Source organism: Hipposideros armiger, unplaced genomic scaffold (assembly GCF_001890085.2).
Source record: "Hipposideros armiger isolate ML-2016 unplaced genomic scaffold, ASM189008v1 scaffold_591, whole genome shotgun sequence".
Taxonomy (NCBI): domain Eukaryota; kingdom Metazoa; phylum Chordata; class Mammalia; order Chiroptera; family Hipposideridae; genus Hipposideros; species Hipposideros armiger.
This window is the reverse complement of record NW_017731941.1, coordinates 412,403-433,476: the sequence shown is the minus strand read 5'-3', so window position 1 is coordinate 433,476 and position 21,074 is coordinate 412,403. Positions and strand designations below refer to the sequence as shown.

General features: G+C 49.9%; 3 protein-coding genes across 4 annotated transcripts in view; 1 reads left to right on the top strand and 2 right to left on the bottom strand.

Moving 5' to 3' along the window:
- Positions 1–6,597, top strand: part of NUDT2 (nudix hydrolase 2) — an 11,420-nt gene extending 4,823 nt beyond the window's left edge. For both annotated transcript variants that reach the window (XM_019624507.1, XM_019624508.1), the window contains exons 2-3: positions 3,876–4,016; positions 6,000–6,597. In XM_019624507.1, coding sequence (XP_019480052.1) covers positions 3,890–4,016; positions 6,000–6,316 — 444 coding nt within the window. In that variant the 5' untranslated portion in view covers positions 3,876–3,889 and the 3' untranslated portion in view covers positions 6,317–6,597. The remainder of the gene's footprint in view (positions 1–3,875; positions 4,017–5,999) is intronic.
- A 5,764-nt stretch (positions 6,598–12,361) lies between these two features.
- Positions 12,362–19,395, bottom strand: MYORG (myogenesis regulating glycosidase). Its single transcript, XM_019624496.1, has 2 exons — positions 19,156–19,395; positions 12,362–16,115 (listed from the first exon to the last, which is right to left on the bottom strand). The coding sequence occupies exon 2, from the start codon at positions 16,040–16,042 to the stop codon at positions 13,898–13,900; it is 2,145 nt and encodes a 714-aa protein (XP_019480041.1). The 5' UTR covers positions 16,043–16,115; positions 19,156–19,395; the 3' UTR covers positions 12,362–13,897.
- Positions 19,396–20,224: 829 nt separating this feature from the next.
- The window catches only part of SPMIP6 (sperm microtubule inner protein 6), a 28,408-nt gene continuing 27,558 nt past the window's right edge, over positions 20,225–21,074 (bottom strand). The window contains exon 7 of the mRNA XM_019624460.1: positions 20,225–20,383. Coding sequence (XP_019480005.1) covers positions 20,278–20,383 — 106 coding nt within the window. The 3' untranslated portion in view covers positions 20,225–20,277. The remainder of the gene's footprint in view (positions 20,384–21,074) is intronic.

Sequence of the window (21,074 nt, the reverse complement as noted above, 5' to 3'; positions counted from 1 at the left end):
AGACAGAACAAGAGCAAGCAAACTGGCTGCTTTCAAACCCCAGGACAATTTCAACTCCATAGTCTCCAGAAAAACAGAAAACCTCCAACAATAGCTCCATTGACTTTTATGTAAATGGCAGTCTTTAGGAAAACACTGGGCTATTTCCCAAATTCCCGGAACATACCCTGAGCATTTGTTCGAGTGAGAGGTGGGAGAGAGTTCTGTTGAGTCAATGAACATCTGTTGAGAGCTGCTGTGCTGATTCCCAAGGAGACAGAGCTCACGGTCTGGTTCTTCCCTGCCAGAGGTACAGGGATTTACCATACTAAGTATGCGTGCTTGGGGTGGCTTTGCACTGCTTCCACTTAGCTAAGCAGGAACTAGGTTTCCCAAGATTCCCTTCCTATATGGTTCCAGGTTAGGGCTGGCCCCAAGAAAATTTTATTTGTGGCTTGGAAAGCTGAAGTGAAGTAGCTGCCAGTACACTGTGAAGCTCAGAGCAGGATACCAGGCATGGTGGCAGTGCATACCTTTTGACACTGATCTGCTGGCTCACTTTGTTGGTGCAGGACAGCTCTGAGGCGTGCAGCTCCCCAACTCATGCTGAATCTCCTCCTTCAGCTACTCTGAGTCCTGGGCCAGGTGTACATACAGCTCTGTGGCAAAGGGCTCCAGCATCTGCAAGTCACCTGCGTCAATGAGCTTGGAGACGGTAAAAGGAAGTCCCAGGTTTCAGTTTGTTCTCATGAATTCCCATCCTTGTAGGTCCTGATTTGTTCTGACAGGTTCCAGTTTTCCTTGCTCGCCTCCCCTTCACAGCCAGCTTTGCTTTCCAGCTGCTGACCTCACTGATCAATAGAGACGTCAGGCCCAACACTGCCTTTCTTGGCTCCCCCATGCAGGCATCTTTGTTTCCCCATGCTGTATTAGTGATGCCAGTGGTGTAGAAAGGAATGCTCTGGGGCTTCCTGTCCTAGGCAGGGCACTGTGCCCTCTAGTCTTGGGTCCCTAAGCTTGTCTAGGGGTTCTAACTTCATTCCAAGGGACTGTACCCAAGGCAAGGGTAAGGTGCCCTACACTTACAACTTGCTAATACTTTCTGAGCATCTGGGAGGGGGGTATCAGATACCTATTTCTGCCTAAACCTGGAACCAGGTCATTTGAAATCTTTGTGACAGGATGCTTTCTTCTGGCTTCCAGAATGGGGAAAGTTCTCAGCATAAATAGGGAGACCATGGAAACAGCATACAATGTTTAATAAAAACCTGCTACCAGTTTACATATGAATTTTTAAACTCAAACGGGATCACATTATACATAATATTCTAAACCATACTTTTTTAACTTAGTACATCTGCATATCTTTTTACAAGCAGCACTTTTGGCTCTACCTCATTTTTTCATGGCTTCATAATATCCTATCATTTAGATATACTATATTTAACTATTCCCATATAGATGGATATTTGTTTCTGCCTTTTTTTCTTATTTATTTATTTATTTTATTTTATTTTAGCTGAGCCATCCTGCCACCTGTTGGCAGCTCAGCAGCAGCTCAGCTTGGGCCGGGAATCGAACCAGGAATTGAACCGCTGTTGCTCAGGGCTCAAACTCTTGAGCGAGCTCTTAACCAACTGAGCCACTCGGCCGGCCCTTTTTTTTCTTTTTGATATTGCAAACAAGGTTGTGATGAACATCCTTGTGTGTGCATCTTAAACATGTATTTCTGTATGTCATAGTGACTAGAAATGGAATTGTTAGGTCTAAGGGAATGTGCTATATTTTGATAATTACAACTAAATTATTCTTCTGCAGGGATATGCTAATTTACTCTCCCACCAACAGTATATGAGTGCAGACCATTTTAAAAACATGTTTTGAAATTATTTCCAAGTCTTAAAAACTTTCATACAGGTTTAGAAAGATTTGGAAAGTTCGCAGTGTTGGGTGTGTTTGGTTTTTTGGTAAGGAACTGCTCCCTATTCCCCAGAGTAACATGACCATCTTTTGGCAGTCCTACGAATTGCCCTGGAACAGGTTTCAGTTTGGGTCTGATTTTTATGCCTTTGATAGATACACACTCATCTTGATTGAGCACCAACAGGGGGGCCATGGAGACCATCAGCCCCTACCCCAGCCACCCTCTCTGCATCAGCTCTGCTCCTTCTTTGGCTCTGGAATTTTGCAGATGAGGCCCTGCTGACTCAAGCCTCTTTGAGACACCTGGCTTCCTTTCACTTCTGCCATCCCACCTCCGGACCTTTGCCCATGTTGTTCCCTCCTCCTAGAGCACACCTTTCTCCTCCTTCCCTTTACCAACTTACCTTTTACTCATCCTTTACTTCTCTGCTCAAGCATCCCTTCTCCCAGGAATCCTTCCTTGGTCCGTTAGACAAGGTCAAGTTACATATTACACAGTTTTCCTTTGTAGCACATACCTTATTGGCAATGATGATGATGATGATTTTTTTTTTGGCAATGATTTTTTAAATCTGCTTAATTATTTGATTAAAGTCTGCCTCTCCCACTAGAATAGAAACTGCATGAGATGAGGGCAAAGGCCTAGAACAGTACTTAGTACATAGTAGGTCCTCAGTAAATGTTTGTTGAACAAATGACACAAATTTTTCTTTAACAGGACCTTACATAAAAGATCTTCTATATTTTTGTTACCTTGATTACATGTCCCCCTTCAGATGATAAATTTTTTATTCACTTCTGCAGATATTCTTATTCTTCTTTCTTCCTGTCTTTTGTTGTTGTTGACATTTTTTTGTGAAAGGGAACAAAGACTACATGAAATGGAAAAGACTAAAAAGCTTTAGTCTTTATTGTACTGCAGATTATAAAATTAATAAATGTTCTCTGTAAATTTCCAAACAATACAAAAATACATGGAGTAGAAAATGAAAGTCTCCCCATAATCTCATCTTCCAGAAAACACTATTAATGATGTGTATCCTTCCAGACATTTTTCTATGTGTATTGAAATCCATTTACATGTCAGGCACTGTTCTCAAGCACTTTACAGAAGTTAAGTCATGTAATCCTCACAGCAACCCTTTTAGGTAGAACTGGTATTATCCTGTCTTACAGATGAGGAAACTGAGGCTTAGGAGCTAATCACACAGTAAATAAGTGGCAGAGTCAGAACTTGAACCCAGGCTCCAGATTCACGCTCTTGACCACTATGCTAGCGTGTCTCTGATGGGGTGGGAAAGAGACTTTCTATTGGGTCGTCGGGAAAGTCATGATGCATTTTTGCATTGAAAAACATGGAAAAATACATCATGACTTTGCCAACGACCCAATACTATGTGTGCCCTTTTGAACTTTGAATTTTGAACCATGTGAATATATAACATTCTAAAACTTGGATAAAAGACTAAAAAAATAAAAAACAAAGTGTTTAGTACACCAAGCTACTCTTCCTAAGTGACCCCTCGGAGCCATCAGATACCACGTTGGTGTGGTCTCTTTGCTCCAGAAACTCAGGCTGGAGGCTGAGGGAAATGGGATCATGGATTCAATAATATTGTGCTGCATCTCTCCCATTCCCAGCATCTCTCCAGTTTCAGTGGGTTTGCTTCTGAGGATCTCCAGTCTCTTAACACACACGCACCAGCCCTGTGTTTTAACAGGGAGACCTGGGAGGAGTTGGAATAGAGCCACACTGACAGGGTGGAGCCAGGGTCCTCCAGTTACACAGAAGAGCCCATTTTTGATTCCTGGTTTCCCCCCATTTGTCCTTGGCATGCTGCCTTTTTCTGTAGGTGATGAGGTCACTGTTAGCTGGTCTGTGCTACTCCCCAGCACCAGAGTGCTGCCCCCCAGTATGGATGGATTTTCCTGCTTTGTGTAACTTCCCAGTGTCCCATATCTTCCTTATTAAGTCCTCAGACAGACCATGGCCCTGAGAGCATGTGGCTTGATCATCTTCCGAAGACGCCTCATTCCCAAGGTGGACAACACTGCAATTGAGTTTCTACTGCTGCAGGCATCAGATGGCATTCATCACTGGACTCCTCCCAAAGGTGCGAGGCCAGAGGGACTGGTTTTTGGGGAAATGCCAAGCGTTACTCAGAAATCCACCCTGCTAGGACCCCCCACAAGTCTTGCTTCCCAGTGACTGTGCAGCAGGAGGACGTGGGGTGGTAGGAGCCTTCAATCCTTTCTACATACAAGGTCTCCATGCCAGGCCAGAGCAGAGTTGGAAATAGAACTCTGTGACTGAATCCTAGGACAGCAGCATCACCTGGGTTGTGTGCGTGTGTGTGTGTGTGTGTGTGTGTGTGTGTGTGTGTGTATGTGTATGTGTGTGTTTGTATGTTTATCATTCACCAGAGCACCAGCCTCTGTGATGAATGTCTGGGAAGGATATTAGGCTGGGCATTGGGTCTTTGGGGCCAAGTCATTACTGGGCCACAAGTCGGGAGCCAAGAATGAACAGCACCCAAACAGCAGGGATCAGGGACTTTAAAGGGGAGTTGGTGGGGGAGGGGTGAACAAGGAAAACAAGGAAGTGGGAACAGGAAATAAAATTTGCACTTTTGAGTTTCACTAGGGAGAAACAAGAAAAAGGGGATAGAAGTATCACAAATACTGTGAATAGGAATAATATTCATACGTGTCTCCTGATCACCTAAGTTCACACTGCATGGTCCCCTCTCACTGAAAGATTTCAAAGGACCTCCGAATTTTTTCCTGCTTGGGCCTGGGGGAGAAGTTACACTGTTAACATTGATGGACAGAATGCTGAGTAGATGATGCTGGGAAGGGTGTGCTCAGAGACTCCCACATGCTTCTGAGGGAAGTTAAGACATCCTAAATCAGTCACCTCTGTCACCACCAGCATCCTTCCCACCTCCCTTGATGCATTACCTACCTGTCTTTGTGTACATGGCTATATGAAGTGCCATACAGAGAAAATTCTCCAGAAGCCATGAGCTAGAGTGGTTTTTAAGTCCAAGCTGATTGTTTTCTGTCAGAGCTGTTGCAGCAGCTGACTCAGAGCACTGCTGTAAGGACCCCTGGTACGGAAGAGCACTAAGATGTAGCCCCATCTCCAAACCAAGAAGGGAACAGCTAAAATTCCTGCTCCCTGTGAGCTCCTGGCCCAGGAGGCCCCCAGGAACTTGCTGGAGCCATGTGTTGACAGAGGCTGCCAGACCCCTCCCAGTCCTTGGCTCCTCTGGGCAAGCTGAGAATTTGCAGGGAGGGCCTAGAGGCAGAGCTGAGGGCTTCTCTAGTCTGCAGAGCTTCAAGTTCTCCTACAACAACAGTTTCTTGGCAGCTGTCTGCTTGGGTTTGGGTCTTGCCAACAAATTTTCTTAGAACTGTTTCTCAGCTTGTCCTTAGTCTAAGTTCCCATCAGGACTTTCCCTATGAACTGGAATCTGGTCTTGCTCAGTTAGAAAGATGAAAACAATTTGGAAAAGCCTTGATAGCTACTTGGAAACAGCTGCTGGTGCCGCAGTGCATGGTTTTGAGCCTGTCTCTTGGCCCTGGGACTTCAGAGACCAACTGCAGACGGTGTTAAGTCCTCACTGTGGATTGCAGGCAAAGTGCTCCCTCTTCAGCTAGCTCCCATCTGCCAACAAGGGACTGCTGTCCTTGGGAAAATCGCCTTGAGGTCTCCCAGGGAAAGGTCTCCCTGAGGATATGGGATGAGGAGAGCTCCAAAGAATAAGAAAGCAGAAGTCTGAGGGAGGCCATCTCTCTCACCATCAAAGAACAGTATTCTAGACCAGACTTGCCAAACACATGGTCTGTTTCACTCTCTGCAGAGAAGATGGGGTGGGGAGGAGGGGTTTCCCAGACACTACAGAGCGAGACACTACCTGCCCTGCACCCCATTTCTAGGTGTGTTAGGATGTTGCCAATCTCTAGACTCCCTTTAGCCTAACAACAGCTAGAAAAGTCACCGAAGACCCCATCTTTAAATCATCTAACCTGGAAAATACAGCTTTTTTTAAAAAGATTATCTCCCCCTTCTCTTCCTCTTTTCTCCTAACCAGGCCATGTGGAACCAGGAGAAAATGAATTGGAAACAGCCCTGCGAGAGACTCAGGAGGAAGCAGGCCTAAAAGCAAGCCAGCTGACCATCATTGAGGGGTTCAGAAAGGAGCTCAATTATGTGGCTAGGGGGAAACCTAAAACAGTCATCTACTGGCTGGCAGAGGTGAAGGACTATGCTGTGGAGATCCGCCTCTCCCACGAGCACCAGGCTTACCGCTGGCTGGGGCTGGATGAGGCCTGCCAGTTGGCTCAGTTCAAGGAAATGAAGGCAGCGCTCCAAGAAGGACACCAGTTTCTCTGCTCCACAGTGGCCTGAGCTGACGGAAGCAGTCATTTGCCTCAGTAGGATCCTTGAGGGCCTTCTGAGATGAACCCACCTTCAGCTACAGAGAAGGATGTGTTAGTCTTTGGCTCATCATAGCAAAGAGCAGATAGGTTAGTAAAATCAGCTGAGGACTCGCAGAGGAAGGCAAGCAAAAATCTTAGCTGGGTGGAAAGGAAGGCAAAGGAGTTTAAAAAAAAAAAAAAGGAGGAGGCGGCCAGGTCCAGTAAGTACTTATACTTAATAAACCTCAAGCAGCTTATCTGTTGTTCTAACCTATTGTATTTATTTCTTGGACTCTTGCCCTTGTGGAGGAGAATGCCAAAGTGAATCGAAGCTCTGACCTTAGCCAGAGGGAATCCTGTGTCCATGCGCTGTACCCCATAGAAGCTAAGGTGGGGAGTCAGAATAGGAGAGACCCAAAACTGCCCAGGAACTTCCGGCTCAGGAACTGCAAGCACTTTCACCCTACCCCACCAGTATACAAGAGACTTTGTGACCTGTAGTCAGACAAGATATGCAAGTGAGTAGAACTAGAGCACAGGAATAAGGTCTCTCCCAGCTTTAGGCACTTATGTTGTAGGTGTCAGTAAATATTTTCGAAAATAATTAGAGACCCAAGGAACTTTGGGACATAGCCCAGATAACAACAGGGAGAGGAAGGACAGGCAATCCTGGGCCACCAGGTCAGTGACACATGTACTGCAGCCTCTCAGCCCAGCCTTGCCTCCAGAGTCAGTGTGGACCTTGCCAACATGACTGAGGTCGCTAGCAAGAGGCAGGCGCAGGCCTAGGGGTGCTCGGCTGGGCCACCCAGCAGTCCTGTCACTGCATGTGCGCTCCTCGCCTACAGCTGCCTTCTCTGTCTTTAGCAAGCCCCTATCATTGCTTTTTCTCTTTTCCCACCTACTCCCTTTCTCCACAACTCAACTGGAAGACCCAGAGGCGCAAGAATTGGGTCTCAGCCCTCTTTTCCCTTGCTACTAGGGCTCAAGGAATGCAGGGCAGGTGTTAGATCCTACAGCCCTTCCAGGAGCTGTTAGCAGCTGGATTCATGTGGATTTTATTAGAAGGTTGTTGCCCAATGAAATGCAGAAGGTTGGATGGGAAGGGGCATTGGCAAAGGTCAACCTGGATTGCCAGGGTCAAGAACTGCCACCCCCAGAGGAAGGAGAGAGAAGTTGCCCAGGTCTTACTCAGGCTTCCAGATGTTTTTAGTCACTGGCTCTCTGTGCAGACAGGGCAAAAGTACTAGCGAACAGGATCTTGGAGCACCGCCAGGGACCTGAATGGTTTTGTTCCTCGCCCCTCTGAGCAACACTCTGAAGGAGGCCTGCTGCAGGAAGTTTTTGGAGCTTAATGTTCTCTTTCTAGGCCAGCAGGGACCACATCCCATTGATTTAATAAATGCCTGCTGGGCAGTGGTGCCAAACCACAGACTAGCTGCCTCCTAACAAGGGCTGGCCGGCCCTGTGCTCTCAGCATGGGAGGCTGTGGAATCTCAAGCCGCTAAAGACCTCATATGTCAGGGTTGGAAGGGACCTGGAAAATGACCTGATTTTGCTGCTCGTTGTTATAGTTGGGAGAATTGAGGATGAAGAAGGTAGATGGCCCTAGCAGTTGCCTGTATTTGGGGTGCTTTGAGAGTGGGGTACCGGAGGGAAAACTGTGCTTTAGAATATCTTGTGTAGCGTTGGGGTCATTTTCTGGACCGTACAGAGTTTTCCATTAAAATACGTGTACTTTGGAAAAGGGGGAGGTATAAATTGTATTCAGTTGCTCACTTTGCAGGAAGAATTGACAGCAGGGTAGTACCAGGGCATGTTATGGGAGGAGGATAAGGGTGGGAGAGAATGGAACTGAGACTGGGAGGTGGCAGGTGAGTAGGCTTTGTAGTCATCACCACTTTGCTTCTGGCCAGCTGGCCTTGCTCAAGAGCTGTGGGGCTAAGGCTGCAATTTCCTCTTTAATCTCAGGCCCTCCAAACTCCAGAGTGTCTCCTTCCGGAAGCTTTCCCTAATAACCATCCATCCTATAAACGCCATCCTGTTTCCCCACCTGCACCGGAAGAGGCTCCTCTTGGAACTCCACCTGTTCTCCCCAAATACCACCTCCACCACCCCAGGGCAAAGAAGCAACTAATGGACTTATCCCTACCAGGGTGGTCTTAAGTTGCCCCCTCCTAGGGGCATTTAACAGAGGCTCTGGAAAACCAAAATGCCCTCTTAACCCTCAAAGCAACACCTTACACCCCTACAGTAGGCACTGTTTGCTGAATTGAAGATCCAAAGGAATAAAGGTAGTTTTTTGTTTTTGTTTTTTTAGCTGAGCCATCCTGCCACCTGTTGGCAGCTCAGCAGCAGCTCAGCTCGGGCCGGGCATCGAACTGCTGTTGCTCAGAGCTCAAACTCTTGAGCGAGTTCTTAACTAACTGAACCGCTCGGCCGGCCCTGAAGGTAGTTTTTAATGGTAGAATTTCGATTGATATACTTGTGTGGCTATGGGACCCCATGTTTGGGAAGCAGAGGCTGACTTCTTCCTGGGTCCAGCCTGTGGCCCAACCTGTCTTCTGTAGAGGAAAGCTGTGCTAGCCCCACTGCTACCCCCTTGAGGCTGTGCTATAGATGCCCAGAGAGACCTGCTCTCTGCCTTCCCCCAACCAACCCCTGTTCCCTATCCCTCCCCTCCCACTCCACCTCCTGCTCAGGATTGTATAATAGGAAATTCCCAACTGGGCTCCCTAGGAGGAGAAAGGGGGCTAGGGAAGGAAAAACAGCACAGCCTCTTCCTGTTCTTCAGACTGGGAACTCCCAGGAACAGAGCCTCCCCCTCTTCTGTCCTGCTCCTCCCCTCAACCTTACCCCCAGCCAAACTCAGGGACTGCTACTTAAGGCCAAGAATCCTCCCCTCCCCTACTGGGTGGAGGGGGTCAAAAGGTACACACCTCCAGCTATAAAATGAATAAGTCCTGGGGATGTAATGTACAGCATGGTGATTCTAGTTAATAATACTGTATTGCATATATATATATATGCAATATATATATATATATATACATATATATATATTTAGCTGAGCCATCTTGCCACCTGTTGGTAGCTCAGCGGCAACTCAGCCCAGGTCGGGAATAGAACTGCTTTTGCTCAGAGCTCGCACTCTTGAGCAAGCTCTTAACCAACTGAGCCACCCGGCCAGCCCTGTATTGCATATTTGAAAGTAACTAGGAGAGTGGATCTCAAATATTCTTATTACAAGAAAAAAGGTTTTTTGGTAACTATGTATGGTGACAAACGTTAACTGGACTTGTGATCATTTTGCAATATATACAAATATTGAATCATTACTTTGTATACCTAAAACTAATAGAATGTTATGTCAATTATAGCTCAATTTAAAAAAAAAGAGGAACCAGCCTCTGTTTTCCCCTATATCCCATTACAATGGTGAAGTACATCAAAAGAAAAAACAACAACTCCCCTCTGCTCAAGCTGCTGGGAAGATCCTTAGGCATGATGAAGTAAATGTCTAGCCTTAAGATAAAAACCAGGCTGTTCTTTGGAAGCTGAGGTATGCTGGGGGTGGGGGTAGGGGGGACGGTGTCAGCAGGAGTCCCACTGAGTCAGACAATGGCAGGAAAGGAAGTCACCCAGTTGCCACTGCAGGTTTTCTTCAAGACTGGATCCAGGCAGGCCACCCTTTGCAGGGATGGACTGTGTAGCTGTTCCCAGAATGGAAGATAGTATTTCTTCAAATGCTTTTCAAAATATGTTCATATGTATGTGTGTGTGAGCAAAACAAAAACAGAGGTGAGAGAAGGATGCAGATCTTAGAGGCTTTGAACACCAGAGCTTGATTTTTCCCTAAGTGAAGTAATTGAATTTCAGAAAGATTTCCTTGACTGCTACATGGATTGGATTGAAGGGTCCAAGAGCAGAAAGACGTAAGAGGCCACTGCAATGTTAAAGGCTAGAATTGATAAGGTCCGATGTGGGGGAGTGGCCAGAGGATGGAGAGGTCAACACTGGCCTTGGACTGGAGAGGAGAGGAGATCAGAAAGCTCAGTGAGGGGAACCATCAGAAGGAGCCAGCCAGGGTGAGAGACACTTTACCCAGATCTGGAGAAACAAGGGCAAAGACCCAGACAATTCACAGCTTAAAGAAAGGGCTTTGCCAGGGCTCAGCTGATTCATATGGTATTGGAGGGAAACTGAGGCAGACTCTCAGGGTGCACAGGGTCACAGAGTGAAGGCATTAGGCCCCAGTCCCAGATTTCCTACGGTGGCCACTGAGTTACCTCTGGTTATGTCTGGATTAGGGCGTTCCCATACCTTCATATCAGCCCCCACCCCAACCAGCCCATGGTAAAGGGGAGACCAATGAGGAATTCTGGCTATGACAAGGCTGCTGAAATCTGCATGGAGGAGGGGCAGCCCCCACCCTAATCCAGATGAGCAGAGAGAGAAAGATAAATTTGGAATGCACAAGAAGCATTGCAGGGACAGGTTTGGACAAGGCTGGAAGGGGCCAAAGTTCCTGGCATCCTGGGGATTAGGGGTAGAGGTAGCTTCCAGCCCAGTTCCCTCCCGTCCTCCTGTTTCTAAGACTCAGCTCTTTCTCACATTTCCTGCTATTCCAGCCCCCACCCCCACCCAACTTCTTGAACCTCTCTTTTTTGGTATGAAGAGAGGAAAGGGAAATATTCTTGGCCTAGAATCCAGCCTATTGGGTGGCAGCTTCAGAGACTCACATTTCAGCTGGCTCCCCATTCTTGGAGGAATGCAGGCCAGGGGTAGGCCATGCTGTTGAAGGGTGAATGCTGGGTGGGAGAGTCTAGGCTTCTGGATGTAAACACCAATCTCCTGTGTGACTTCAGGCTCATGCCTTTCTCTCCCAGTGCTTCAGTTTGTTCATCTGTGCTTTTGTGAATAACGAGGCCCATGGCAGAGGCCAGGCTAGAAACCAGATCACAAGTCAAGGGCCAGTTTGCTGGAATTAGGCCAGACAAGGACACTCCTCCCTTTGGCCCTGTCCACACAGACAGAGTGCTCAGGGGGCATGATGTGACCCCTCCCCCATCTAGGCTGTAAAACACTACTGCCTGCCCAAAATGCCCTTCTGAAGGGTACTCCTTCGCCTCCCTGCCAGATGATTTAGGCCTTACAGATTACTTTATCCCTGCCCTTTCCATTCAGACAGCACACACTGCTTGGTCCAGTGCTCTCCAACAGAACTTTCTGCAACTATGGAAATGTTCTCTAATCTGCACTGTCCAATACGGTAGCCACTAGTCACACATAGTGTTTGAACACCTGACATGTGGTTAGTATGCCTGAAGAATTTGATTTTTTTATTTTGTTTAATTTTAATTTTAAAATTAAATTTAAGAAGTGACATGTGGCTAGTGGCTACATTGGATAGCACAGGTTCTAGGCAGAGATTATCTTTGTCCCTTGTTTATAACAAGAGTTGATAGGAGCTATCATTCATTGAGCACTTACTCTTCACCAATTTTTGCATAAGTGCTTTACAGAGACATCTCAGTGAATCCTAGAAATCCCACTTTAAAGATGAAGAGACCAAGGCTTGAGAGGTTAGGTAAACTGGTTTCAGGTTGCAGAGAAAGTTGGTGGGCCATTCAAGTGTGAATCATGCTCTCTAGCCATTTAGGGAACTTTCCAGGACACAGCCTGAGTGTCCTTTTACAATCACTCCACAGCACCAGGGCCGGGGGAGGCTTATCATTGAGTACTGATTGGTATATGTTCTTGAGAAAAAGGGGAGAGGGAAGCTAATTCCATTTACTCCCCATCTCCTGGGGACCCAGGAATCCTGTCTCCCAACAGTCCACCTTCAGATATTTCTTCTCTTGCCTTTCTCCTGGATCACAGTGTCCTTTGGATCACAAACTCAGACCTCAAATGGGTGCTATGTGCAGAGGTTTGGGAAGAGAGTGTCTCATGCAGGCCTAGAGAAAGCCAGCTGAGCTGGGAACTGGGGCCTGGAAAAATCCTTGTCGCTTTTAAGCAAGAAAACAAGAAACAGTATTATAATAACTACCTTTTATTGAGCACCTACTTATGCCAGGCACTTTACATACATCTGTGCTTATAATTTCCACAACAACCTGGGAGGTAGGTATTATTATCACCACTTTACATATGAGGAAACTGAGGCTCAGCGAGGTTAAGCAGGTTGCTCAAGGTCATGCAGCTTGTAGATGAGTGGTAGAATCAGCACTGGAGGTGGGCATCTGTGAGTGCCCTTAAACTTTCATTAGGCATTCTTCACACTGAGAAAATAGAGGGGTGGAACAGTGGGCAGGGCATGCCTTCTCTTGGGGTGAGGGACTGGTTCTACTGTCCATGTTGAGGGAAGCTAAGCCCTGCCCTGTTTCCCACCTGCCCCCTCTGGCAAGCCACTCCTTTCACCACACTCAGCTGCAAAGTGAGGAAAAACTCTCTGGCTGAAACTGTTCTTCTTAGAAAGGGAAAATGGCTGAAATGAAAGCCCTTACTTACCCTGTGTCTGTATTTGCAGGCAGTGATGTGCACGTGTAGTTCATGTGCTGAAACACACCACCACCAGAATAAGCACATTGCTCCCTTTTAGGCCACACCCCTGCCATGTGTACAGGGAGTGAGGCAACAGAGGAATCTTGAAAGAGCTGTTTATTTCCTACCAGAGTCCCAGGGACATCAACTGGGAGGAGGCCAATTCAACAATCAAAGCCTCAAATTTGCTCCCTGCCCTCTGCCTCCAGGCTTCTCTAGCCTCAGGGATGTTGTGTTCATTCCTTGGATGCAGGGACACATGGTCTCTCTCTCCTTCTTGAGTTAAGGCACCAAGTCTACCCTGTATGACCTTACAAGTCTTTGCCCACCAGGTGGTTGCCTTGACCCATGTGTGTACACAGATGAGTTAGTACAGTGTTAGGAGTCTCTTCACAAATGAGGGGCAATGATGATGGCTCCGTGCTGAGCCCAGTCCTCCTGTATTTTGCAAGGGGACTTCCTGCCTCCTTGTCAATTGGTCAAGTATCCCCATCCCTTCTCATCAGCTGGAGTGGGACCAGGTCAGCCACAGTTCAGACCAGTACTTGGAACTCAGGGCCTGGCTCCCAACTCCAAGAATGTGCCCTTTCTAAGTGTGGCAGGGGGCTATTTTGGGACCTTAAAGAGGATCAAGTCCTCACTTCAGACAGACAAAGATGGCAAGGATGGCAAGTGAGGTTTCTTTTTGTGCTTTTAAAACCCAACCATGTGTAACAGGAAGAGAACTGAACTTTACCCTCTGAACTCACTCCCCCCCCCCACCCCAGGGAACAGATTTCTGCAGACTGGAGGGGGGTGGAGGGAAATGGGGCTGTTAGGATTGCTCATTGGAGTGGGAGGTTGCCTCAGTGCCCACTCCCCTGGCCCTACAGGAGCTAGGTCAGCACATTATGTCAGCACCCACTTAGTGGGTAGTGCAGATGTAGGGACTTTCTGGGAATACACGGTGTGATTGTGATGGAAAGTTAAAGGTCTGCATGAAGACTGGGATTAGGGCTGTCGGGCTCCCCAGTCCTGGGCTGGGTCAGGATGCCCAGATGAAGTAGGCGACCTCGTCCAAGTCAACAGGGTAATCGGTGAGCAGCACTGGTGTCTTGTCAAAAAGCTCCCCCTTGTAGCTGCGCCACTTGCCTGCCGGCAGGTAGACATCCCGTTCTTGCTTGCCTGGCTCCAGAACCGGAGCCACTAGCAGTGTGTCCCCAATAAGGAATTGCGAGTCGATGCGGTGCGCAGTCTCATCATCCGGTGCAATCCACCAAAGGGGTCGCACAATAGGGTCACCAGTGTCAGTGACCTCACCTGCCAGCTCAAGCAATAGCGGTGACACCAGCGAGGCCCTCAGTGAGGCGAATTTGTGTGCGATGGCCACCACTTCGGAGTCATATTGCCAGGGTGGGACTGAGAACTGCATTGCGGGCATGAAGGCGGCCACCTCCAGCCAGCGCACATAGAGCTCGCGCTCCGGCACACTGCCGCCACCCGCTACGCGCTCAGGCACTACGTTGCCACCCACCATGTCGGGCAGGATGAATGGGTAGCCAAGCATGCTAACGGTGAGCACAGCAGGGATGAGCGAGCGCAGACCCAGATCGTAGCCCCACACTGAGTCGCGGTCCACCAAGCGGAAGAGGCATGAGATGTTCTGGGACTGGTAGCCCACACGGACCTCGGCCAGCGAGAAGAAGGGCAGCGCCATCTCCGTGTAGCGCCGGCTCCATATGTTGGGGTCCGGCAGCGGCCTGTAGGTGCTGAAGTCCCGCGGCAAATAGCTGATCTCCCCCGCGTCGAACTTGAAGGAGGCCACGGCATAGCGCGAGCGCAGCCGCCGCAGGTGCCCCTGGAACCAGTCGCGGGCCTCCGGGTGCGTGAAGTCGAGTACTGCGCCAATGCCATTCCACCAGCGCACTAGCGCGGGCAGCCGGCCGGTGGGTTCACGCACGAACAGCTCACGCTCCACACCTTCGCCAAAGGATGATGAATTGTAGTTAACGAACGGGTGTACCCAGAGCGTGACTTGAAATCCATCGTCGCGCAGGCGGCGGAACATGTCACTGGCATTGGGGAACTTGGCCTCATCGAAGTCGAAGTCACCATAAGCAGGTGTGTACATGTCGTCGATTTCCAGGTGGCTGCTATTGAAGTGGTGCTGGCGGATCTGCTGAGCAAAACGCTGCACCTTGTCCTGGTTCACCGCGCGCCCATACAGCACCCATGTGGACCAGATGGGGTCCCGGAAGGTCTCGGGTGCTGGTACCCTAGACGGTTTGTTGAAATAGCGCCGCACCATGTATTTGTGGATGGAGGTGACGTCTGAGCCAACACACACCCGGTAGCTGAGCTCTGGCGCCGCGGTGCGGCCGGCTGGTGGCTTATAGGGAGTGTTGTGGTAGCGCGCCTGCAGCCGTAGTGAGCGTTCCGTGCTGTTCCAGCCCAGGTGGAAGGGCACTGAGTCATTGACCTTGATGGCAGCTGCGCGCGACGACAGCCAGTAGCGCTCGAGGATGCCTCCGAATGCTGCATCGGAGGAATAGACGTCGCTGGTGACGAAGGGCTGCGGCTCCTGCTGGCCTTCCAGGCGGATGGGCCAGTGCTGGGTCCTCATCTCAGCGCCACCGTACCAGTGCGCTGCTGCATCTCCCAGGAACATGGCATGTTCCACAGCGCGCCCTGGTGCCTCCTCCTCCCAGCGCACGCGGTAGCACATGACTGTGTCCTTAGGCCGAACAGTCTGGATGAAGAAGTGAAGTGGGCGGCCATCTGCTGTGCGAGAGCAGCCCAGCAGGGCGCCGTCACGGCTGCAGGAGTCGAGGTCCAGCGCACCGGAGCGGAAGGCCAGGCGGAAGACCTGCTCGCCCTTCTGGTTACAGATGGAGAAGCCGCCAAGGTTAAGGTCCAACAGCTCCGTGCGCAGACGTTCCGCCTTGCGTAGAGAAACGCTATAGTAGCACCAGGCCACGACTGCAGCCAGCACCAGCAGCAGCCCCAGCGTGGCCGAGCCCAGCAGAGGCTTCAGCTCTTTGGATGGCTTGGGCTTGACAGGCGAGAAGTTATCAGGCAGGAAGGTGTACATGGCTGTGACTGAGAGGGCTTTGGGGCTCTTACAGCCTATGTGGTTCCCAGGGCGGCGGCGGGGGTAGGCCTGACTCTTCTCCTGAGGGTTTTCCAGCATCAGCCCTTAATTAAGGAAGGAGCAGGCAGTGGGACCACCTGACAAAGTCCATCTGAACCTGGCCTGACAGAGTCTGGAAGGGGAAGAGAGAGGTGGAACTGAACTTCGCATTTCCATTTGCTGCAGCAAGAAAGGTATATACTTTGGAAAGGATTGACAAGTGGCAAAGGTCAATCAGGGTTTACCAGGACAATCTGTATCTTACCCACCCTTTCTCAAGGCCCCTAATGTTTGCCAAAATTAGTTAGGACTCTGGATGGGGAGAAAAGATGGCATGCATCCATTTTCATCAGGAAGAAACAAATACAGACAGGGTCAGGGAGCTGTCCAGATCACAGAATGCCAGATCACACATGGGGGCAGTTCAAGCTGAAGAGAAGGGGAGGGATCTGGAGATGTCCTTGTTTCCCAGAGATGTGGTCATAGTAGGAGAGGAGGGATAACCCAGTCAGCTCTTGAGACCTTTAATAGGGCAGTAAACTGGCTTTCCTGCCCCCAGAAAGGGAGAGGAGAGAAGGAGGAACAGCTTAGGCAAGGAATTTAATCTTGAGTCAGAAGCCAGGTTAAATCTGGAGATTAGGGTTGGGGTCAGGAGACTGGCAAAGGGGCCGTGGTGGCTTCTCAGATCTTTTGCCCTCAAACTGCACCCTGCTCTTAGCTATTGTTCACCAAGTTCATTTCCCTGCCTACTTTCCTGCTCTGCTCCCAGCACCACATCTGTGGGCCACCTACCACCTGGCTTTGGCTCTGCCATGCATCCACGGTCCTGCTGCCCCTGCCCTAGTTTAGTCACTGTCTCCTCTCTCCTATATTATTGCAATATTTCTCCTATTAGACCGCCCTGTCTGCAACTTCTTTCCCCCAATGCCTTGTGCTTGTAGCAACCATAGTGATCTTCTAAAGCACTTTTGAGACCACATCTCTTCCTAGTTTAGAGAGCTGCTCATGACCCCCATGATGAAGTTCAGAAGCATACGCTTTGCAATTGAGGCTCAAGGCATGATGACATGGTCTCATCGACCTTTCTGATTCTATTTCTAGCCAGGCCTATCCTATGACTACCAAGCTCATTCCTTCTGCAACCTAAATCTATCAGGTCACCTGCTTGAGGAGATTTCACCCACCTACCTTGGGCCAATGTCTCTCCCAAACCAACCAGCTCTCCAGGGATCAGACCTCCCCCCACCTACTACATACATACACTCTCACATACAGTATGCTAAACATCCAGATATGACTGCAGGGAAACTTAGACTTGGGGGGAGATGTGTGTCACAGTCTGCTGCTCAAGACAACTGACCCTTCCTGTTTCAGCCCTCAGGGCAGAGTTTTACAAAGAAATAGCCCTAGCCAGGTGCATACACAGACATACACACTGCCAGCCAGCCGGCTGCTCCAGCTAGGGGGAAGGAGAGAGGAAGACTGGCAAACAGTAATTAGTCTCCTCCCAGATGCCAATGTCTGTTTCTAAGTCCCCCGCGACTTCCCAGGAGATGGCAGAACTTTTCAGGGTCTTCACTTCCCCTACCTCTCCCATGAAGAGACTATCAAGAATGCCAGGTGCAGATCAGAATTTTGATGCCAGATGTCAAAATACAGTTCCCTACAATGCCTCCCTCAAGGGCCCCCTTCTCTGTGCTACCCTCCACCACTCCCTAAATTGGTCAGTTCCAACTGGTCTGGAACAGCCTCTTATTCCCTAACTCTCAACCCACACAACTTAGTTTGCAAAACTCTCCACCCCACTATGACTCCCTTTCCTATAGGTACAGGTTAGAAAAGCTCTCCTGGGAAATGCAGTTAGTAGCCTTTACCCAGTGCCCTCAAGCTAAGCAGAAACCGAAGAATGCCTTAGGTGGCCCAGGCCAAACCTGCTATACATTCATATTCATTAATTCAAAACAACCAAGGCCCAATTATGGGCACTAAGGAAATAAAGGGGGAAGGTCCGTATCTGAATAGGACCCCCCTTATTCTCAAAACTTTCATATTAAATGAGACCACCTCATGACCCCTGGGGGCATGGAGAGGCCACGAAGGTGACCTCAAAAGCCTTTCCCAGCACTTAAGTTCTGAGAATTTTAACTTTCTAAGATTCCAAGGTTCTTTGATGAAGGACAGGCGCCCACAGACCTGGACACCCACTCCATGGAAGCCCTGTGCCGGTCGCCCAAATGCCACCACAGCATCCAACCTAACGTTCATGTAGAAGAGGAAGCATAGCTACAATACCCACTGTAAAGATGAGGAAACAGTGGCCCAAACAGAAAAAGAAAATTGTTTTAAGTCACCCAAGGAGCAAGGCTGCCTAAATCCAAAATCCCAGATTAACGCTACACAGCATAAATTTTAGGAGATGGGAGGTAATGGTCTGACAGGCTGTCTGAGTACAGCAGAGGAAAGCTCTGTGGTCAAGAGGCTGGGACAGGCTTCCATTAAGTGGGTGTGGACATGGTGAGGCCTGTTTTCCCAAGGGCTGGCGCTGCTGCTTGATCCAGGAAGGCTTCTTGAGGGTGGGAAAGGGGCAGTTTTAATGGCATCTGGTACCAGGGCTGTGGGGGAAGAACTGTGGTTCCGGTGTTAACGGTGGCGCTAGAGACCCTTGTAATCTGCAGCATTTGCCATCCGACTAACCACAGGCTAATATTGGCAGGTGGGGTCTGCCCTAGTCAGGCCTCTCCCCATTTAACGTTCAATTTCAATCTTGTCTGCCAGTCCTGAGTCGGGTATGAGTGGGTGGGCTCGGCCCAGCCCAATTGAAGGGAGGTCATTTCAAGCTGGGTCGTTTGTCGAACACAATTCCCAGGGGAATGAGTGGAAATGTCAAAGGCAACTCGATACGGCCCATCTCCCGGTCCTGCTCAGCGGCAGGATCCGGGGGAATCGAGTGACTGCGCCTACAACCTGGAAATACTCCACCCCCACCCCCAGTGCTCCGCCCAACAGCTACAAAGTCCAAAGGGACAGACTGAGGTCAAGCGGCCTGTCTCCCATTGGAAACCGCGGCAACCCAGGTGTCCAGGCACGCCTCACACACTCAGCGGTATGAGCGAAAGTTAAGGAAGTGTGCTCCCTCAGAAACTCCCCAGGGTCCTCCCGCTGGGCTCACTCACGGCAGTGACCCCAGAAGTGGGGTTGAAGGGAGGCTCCTGCAGATCTCCACGCTAGCCGGAGTTGAGCTGCTACTGTGCGGAGCGGAGCGCAGCCCAGTTGGGGATAGCTGAGGCCCCCCTCGGGCCCCGCCCTCTGGCTGCCCGGCCACGCCCGAGTCATTCGGTCTTGTCTGGGGAACTAGGAGTCCAGCCCAGCCCCTGGAGTTCGACCCCTCCTCCCACATTGTCACGCGGGCTTGAGGCCCCTCCCCTTGGTCCCCAGGTTCCTCCCATGCTCTGTGCCCAGCTACGGGCATCTCAGGCCAGTCTCAAGCCGGGTGCCGAATGCCTCCCGGCTCCGCCCCCACCTTCAGGCCCGCCCCCGCTGGGCCGTTGCTTCCCCGCCTGTGGGCGTGGTTCTGCTCTACGCCTGCTGGTAAATGTAGTTCTGGAGGAAGGAGCAGCTGTAGAAAGCTGAGGTGCTTACACCTCCACCGTAAATTTGGGGTGTGTATGAGAAGGAGCGAGCCGCAGGATAAAGGAGCAGGGCTGGCCCTTGAGATTCATTCCCCTCCAGATTTGGGCAGGTGGAGGCCGTCTTGGTATAATGCCCTCACTAGATCCCCCATTTGGAAAAAAAGTTTCCCATATGGAAAAAGGGTAGCGGAATTCCGGGAGGATCTCAGCGGCTCAATATAGGGAACATACAATCAAGAACCACACGGAGGGATCTTGGTTTCACCATCAAGGAGGCCCAAGCTGTTGGTTTCCATCTGACCAGACCAACAGTGTCCGAGGACAGGGACTGAGAAGACCAGATTCTGCTGGGTTTTCCAACGTCCTCTTCCCCTCCCCCCCTCCGCCCCGCCCTGCCCTCAGGTGACAGCAATTGGAAACGCCTGTGCTGAGAGGAGATGGGTTGCCCCGCCATATCCCGACGCTGGGGAGGAGTGGGGTGCAAAAATACTAACGATCCCAGAGATTCCAGAACACCCCATCCCTTGCTCCTTGAAGAACATAGAAACAGCTTTGTTTTGTAATTTAAAATTTCTTGGTCACGAAACCCTCCAAAATGGGGTAAATAAATTATGGGGTGAAAAGATTATTTATTGCTCAGCCCCCTTGGCCTAGCCAGCCCGGGCTCTACCAGCAGTGGTAATCAGGGTAGGCCTCCGACACAAACTCAGGGTGGATGACATAGTTGTTTCTCTGGGGGCCATCAGTCTTCTTGAAGTGACTTGTGTCCCATCTGTGGGGAGAGATGGGCCAGCCCTTTGGGACCTTCATCTGTCTGATCCAATGTCAATGGTCACCTTATCCCAATATTTAGCCCCTATTATTGACCCTAGGCTCTAACACTGTCCTACTAACCTCAGGTTCTACCGTTAAATTTCTGATTTCCAACACCCGCTCCCTAATATTGACATTTTACTCTCTACTTCAAACCCGGAACCTAACGCCCTGATGTCTTGACTCTTAAGCCCAGCTGCCTACCTTAACTCCTCAATGCAGGCCTCCATGTCCTCATGGGGTCTTCCATTTCCATGCCAGTTTTGACTTCCCCATGGCACTAGCGCCCCCTGGCGGCAGCTTTCCAGTCAGTGCATCGCAGCTGACAGTTCCCATCTTAGTCCCCCAGTCCCCCGCCGCGCCAAGGCAACAGCCACCAGTGTGTATGTGCTTTTGCTTGTGCCAGACTTACCTAAGGTTCGGACATGGGTAGTATGACAGCGGGGGAGTTACAACAGCACATCGCATGCCGGGCCGGTGCTCGTAAGGCAATACACTCCTGGAGGAGGAAGTAGTGGGCAGGGAGGGGTTGGGCCTTTTGATTTCTCCCTACTTCCCCAGCCCAGACCAGGATTCTGAGCAGCGCTTCAGGTGTCAGTCCTACGGCTCGGAGATCCTCCCCTCCGGCCTCCCGGCCCTTCAAGACTCCA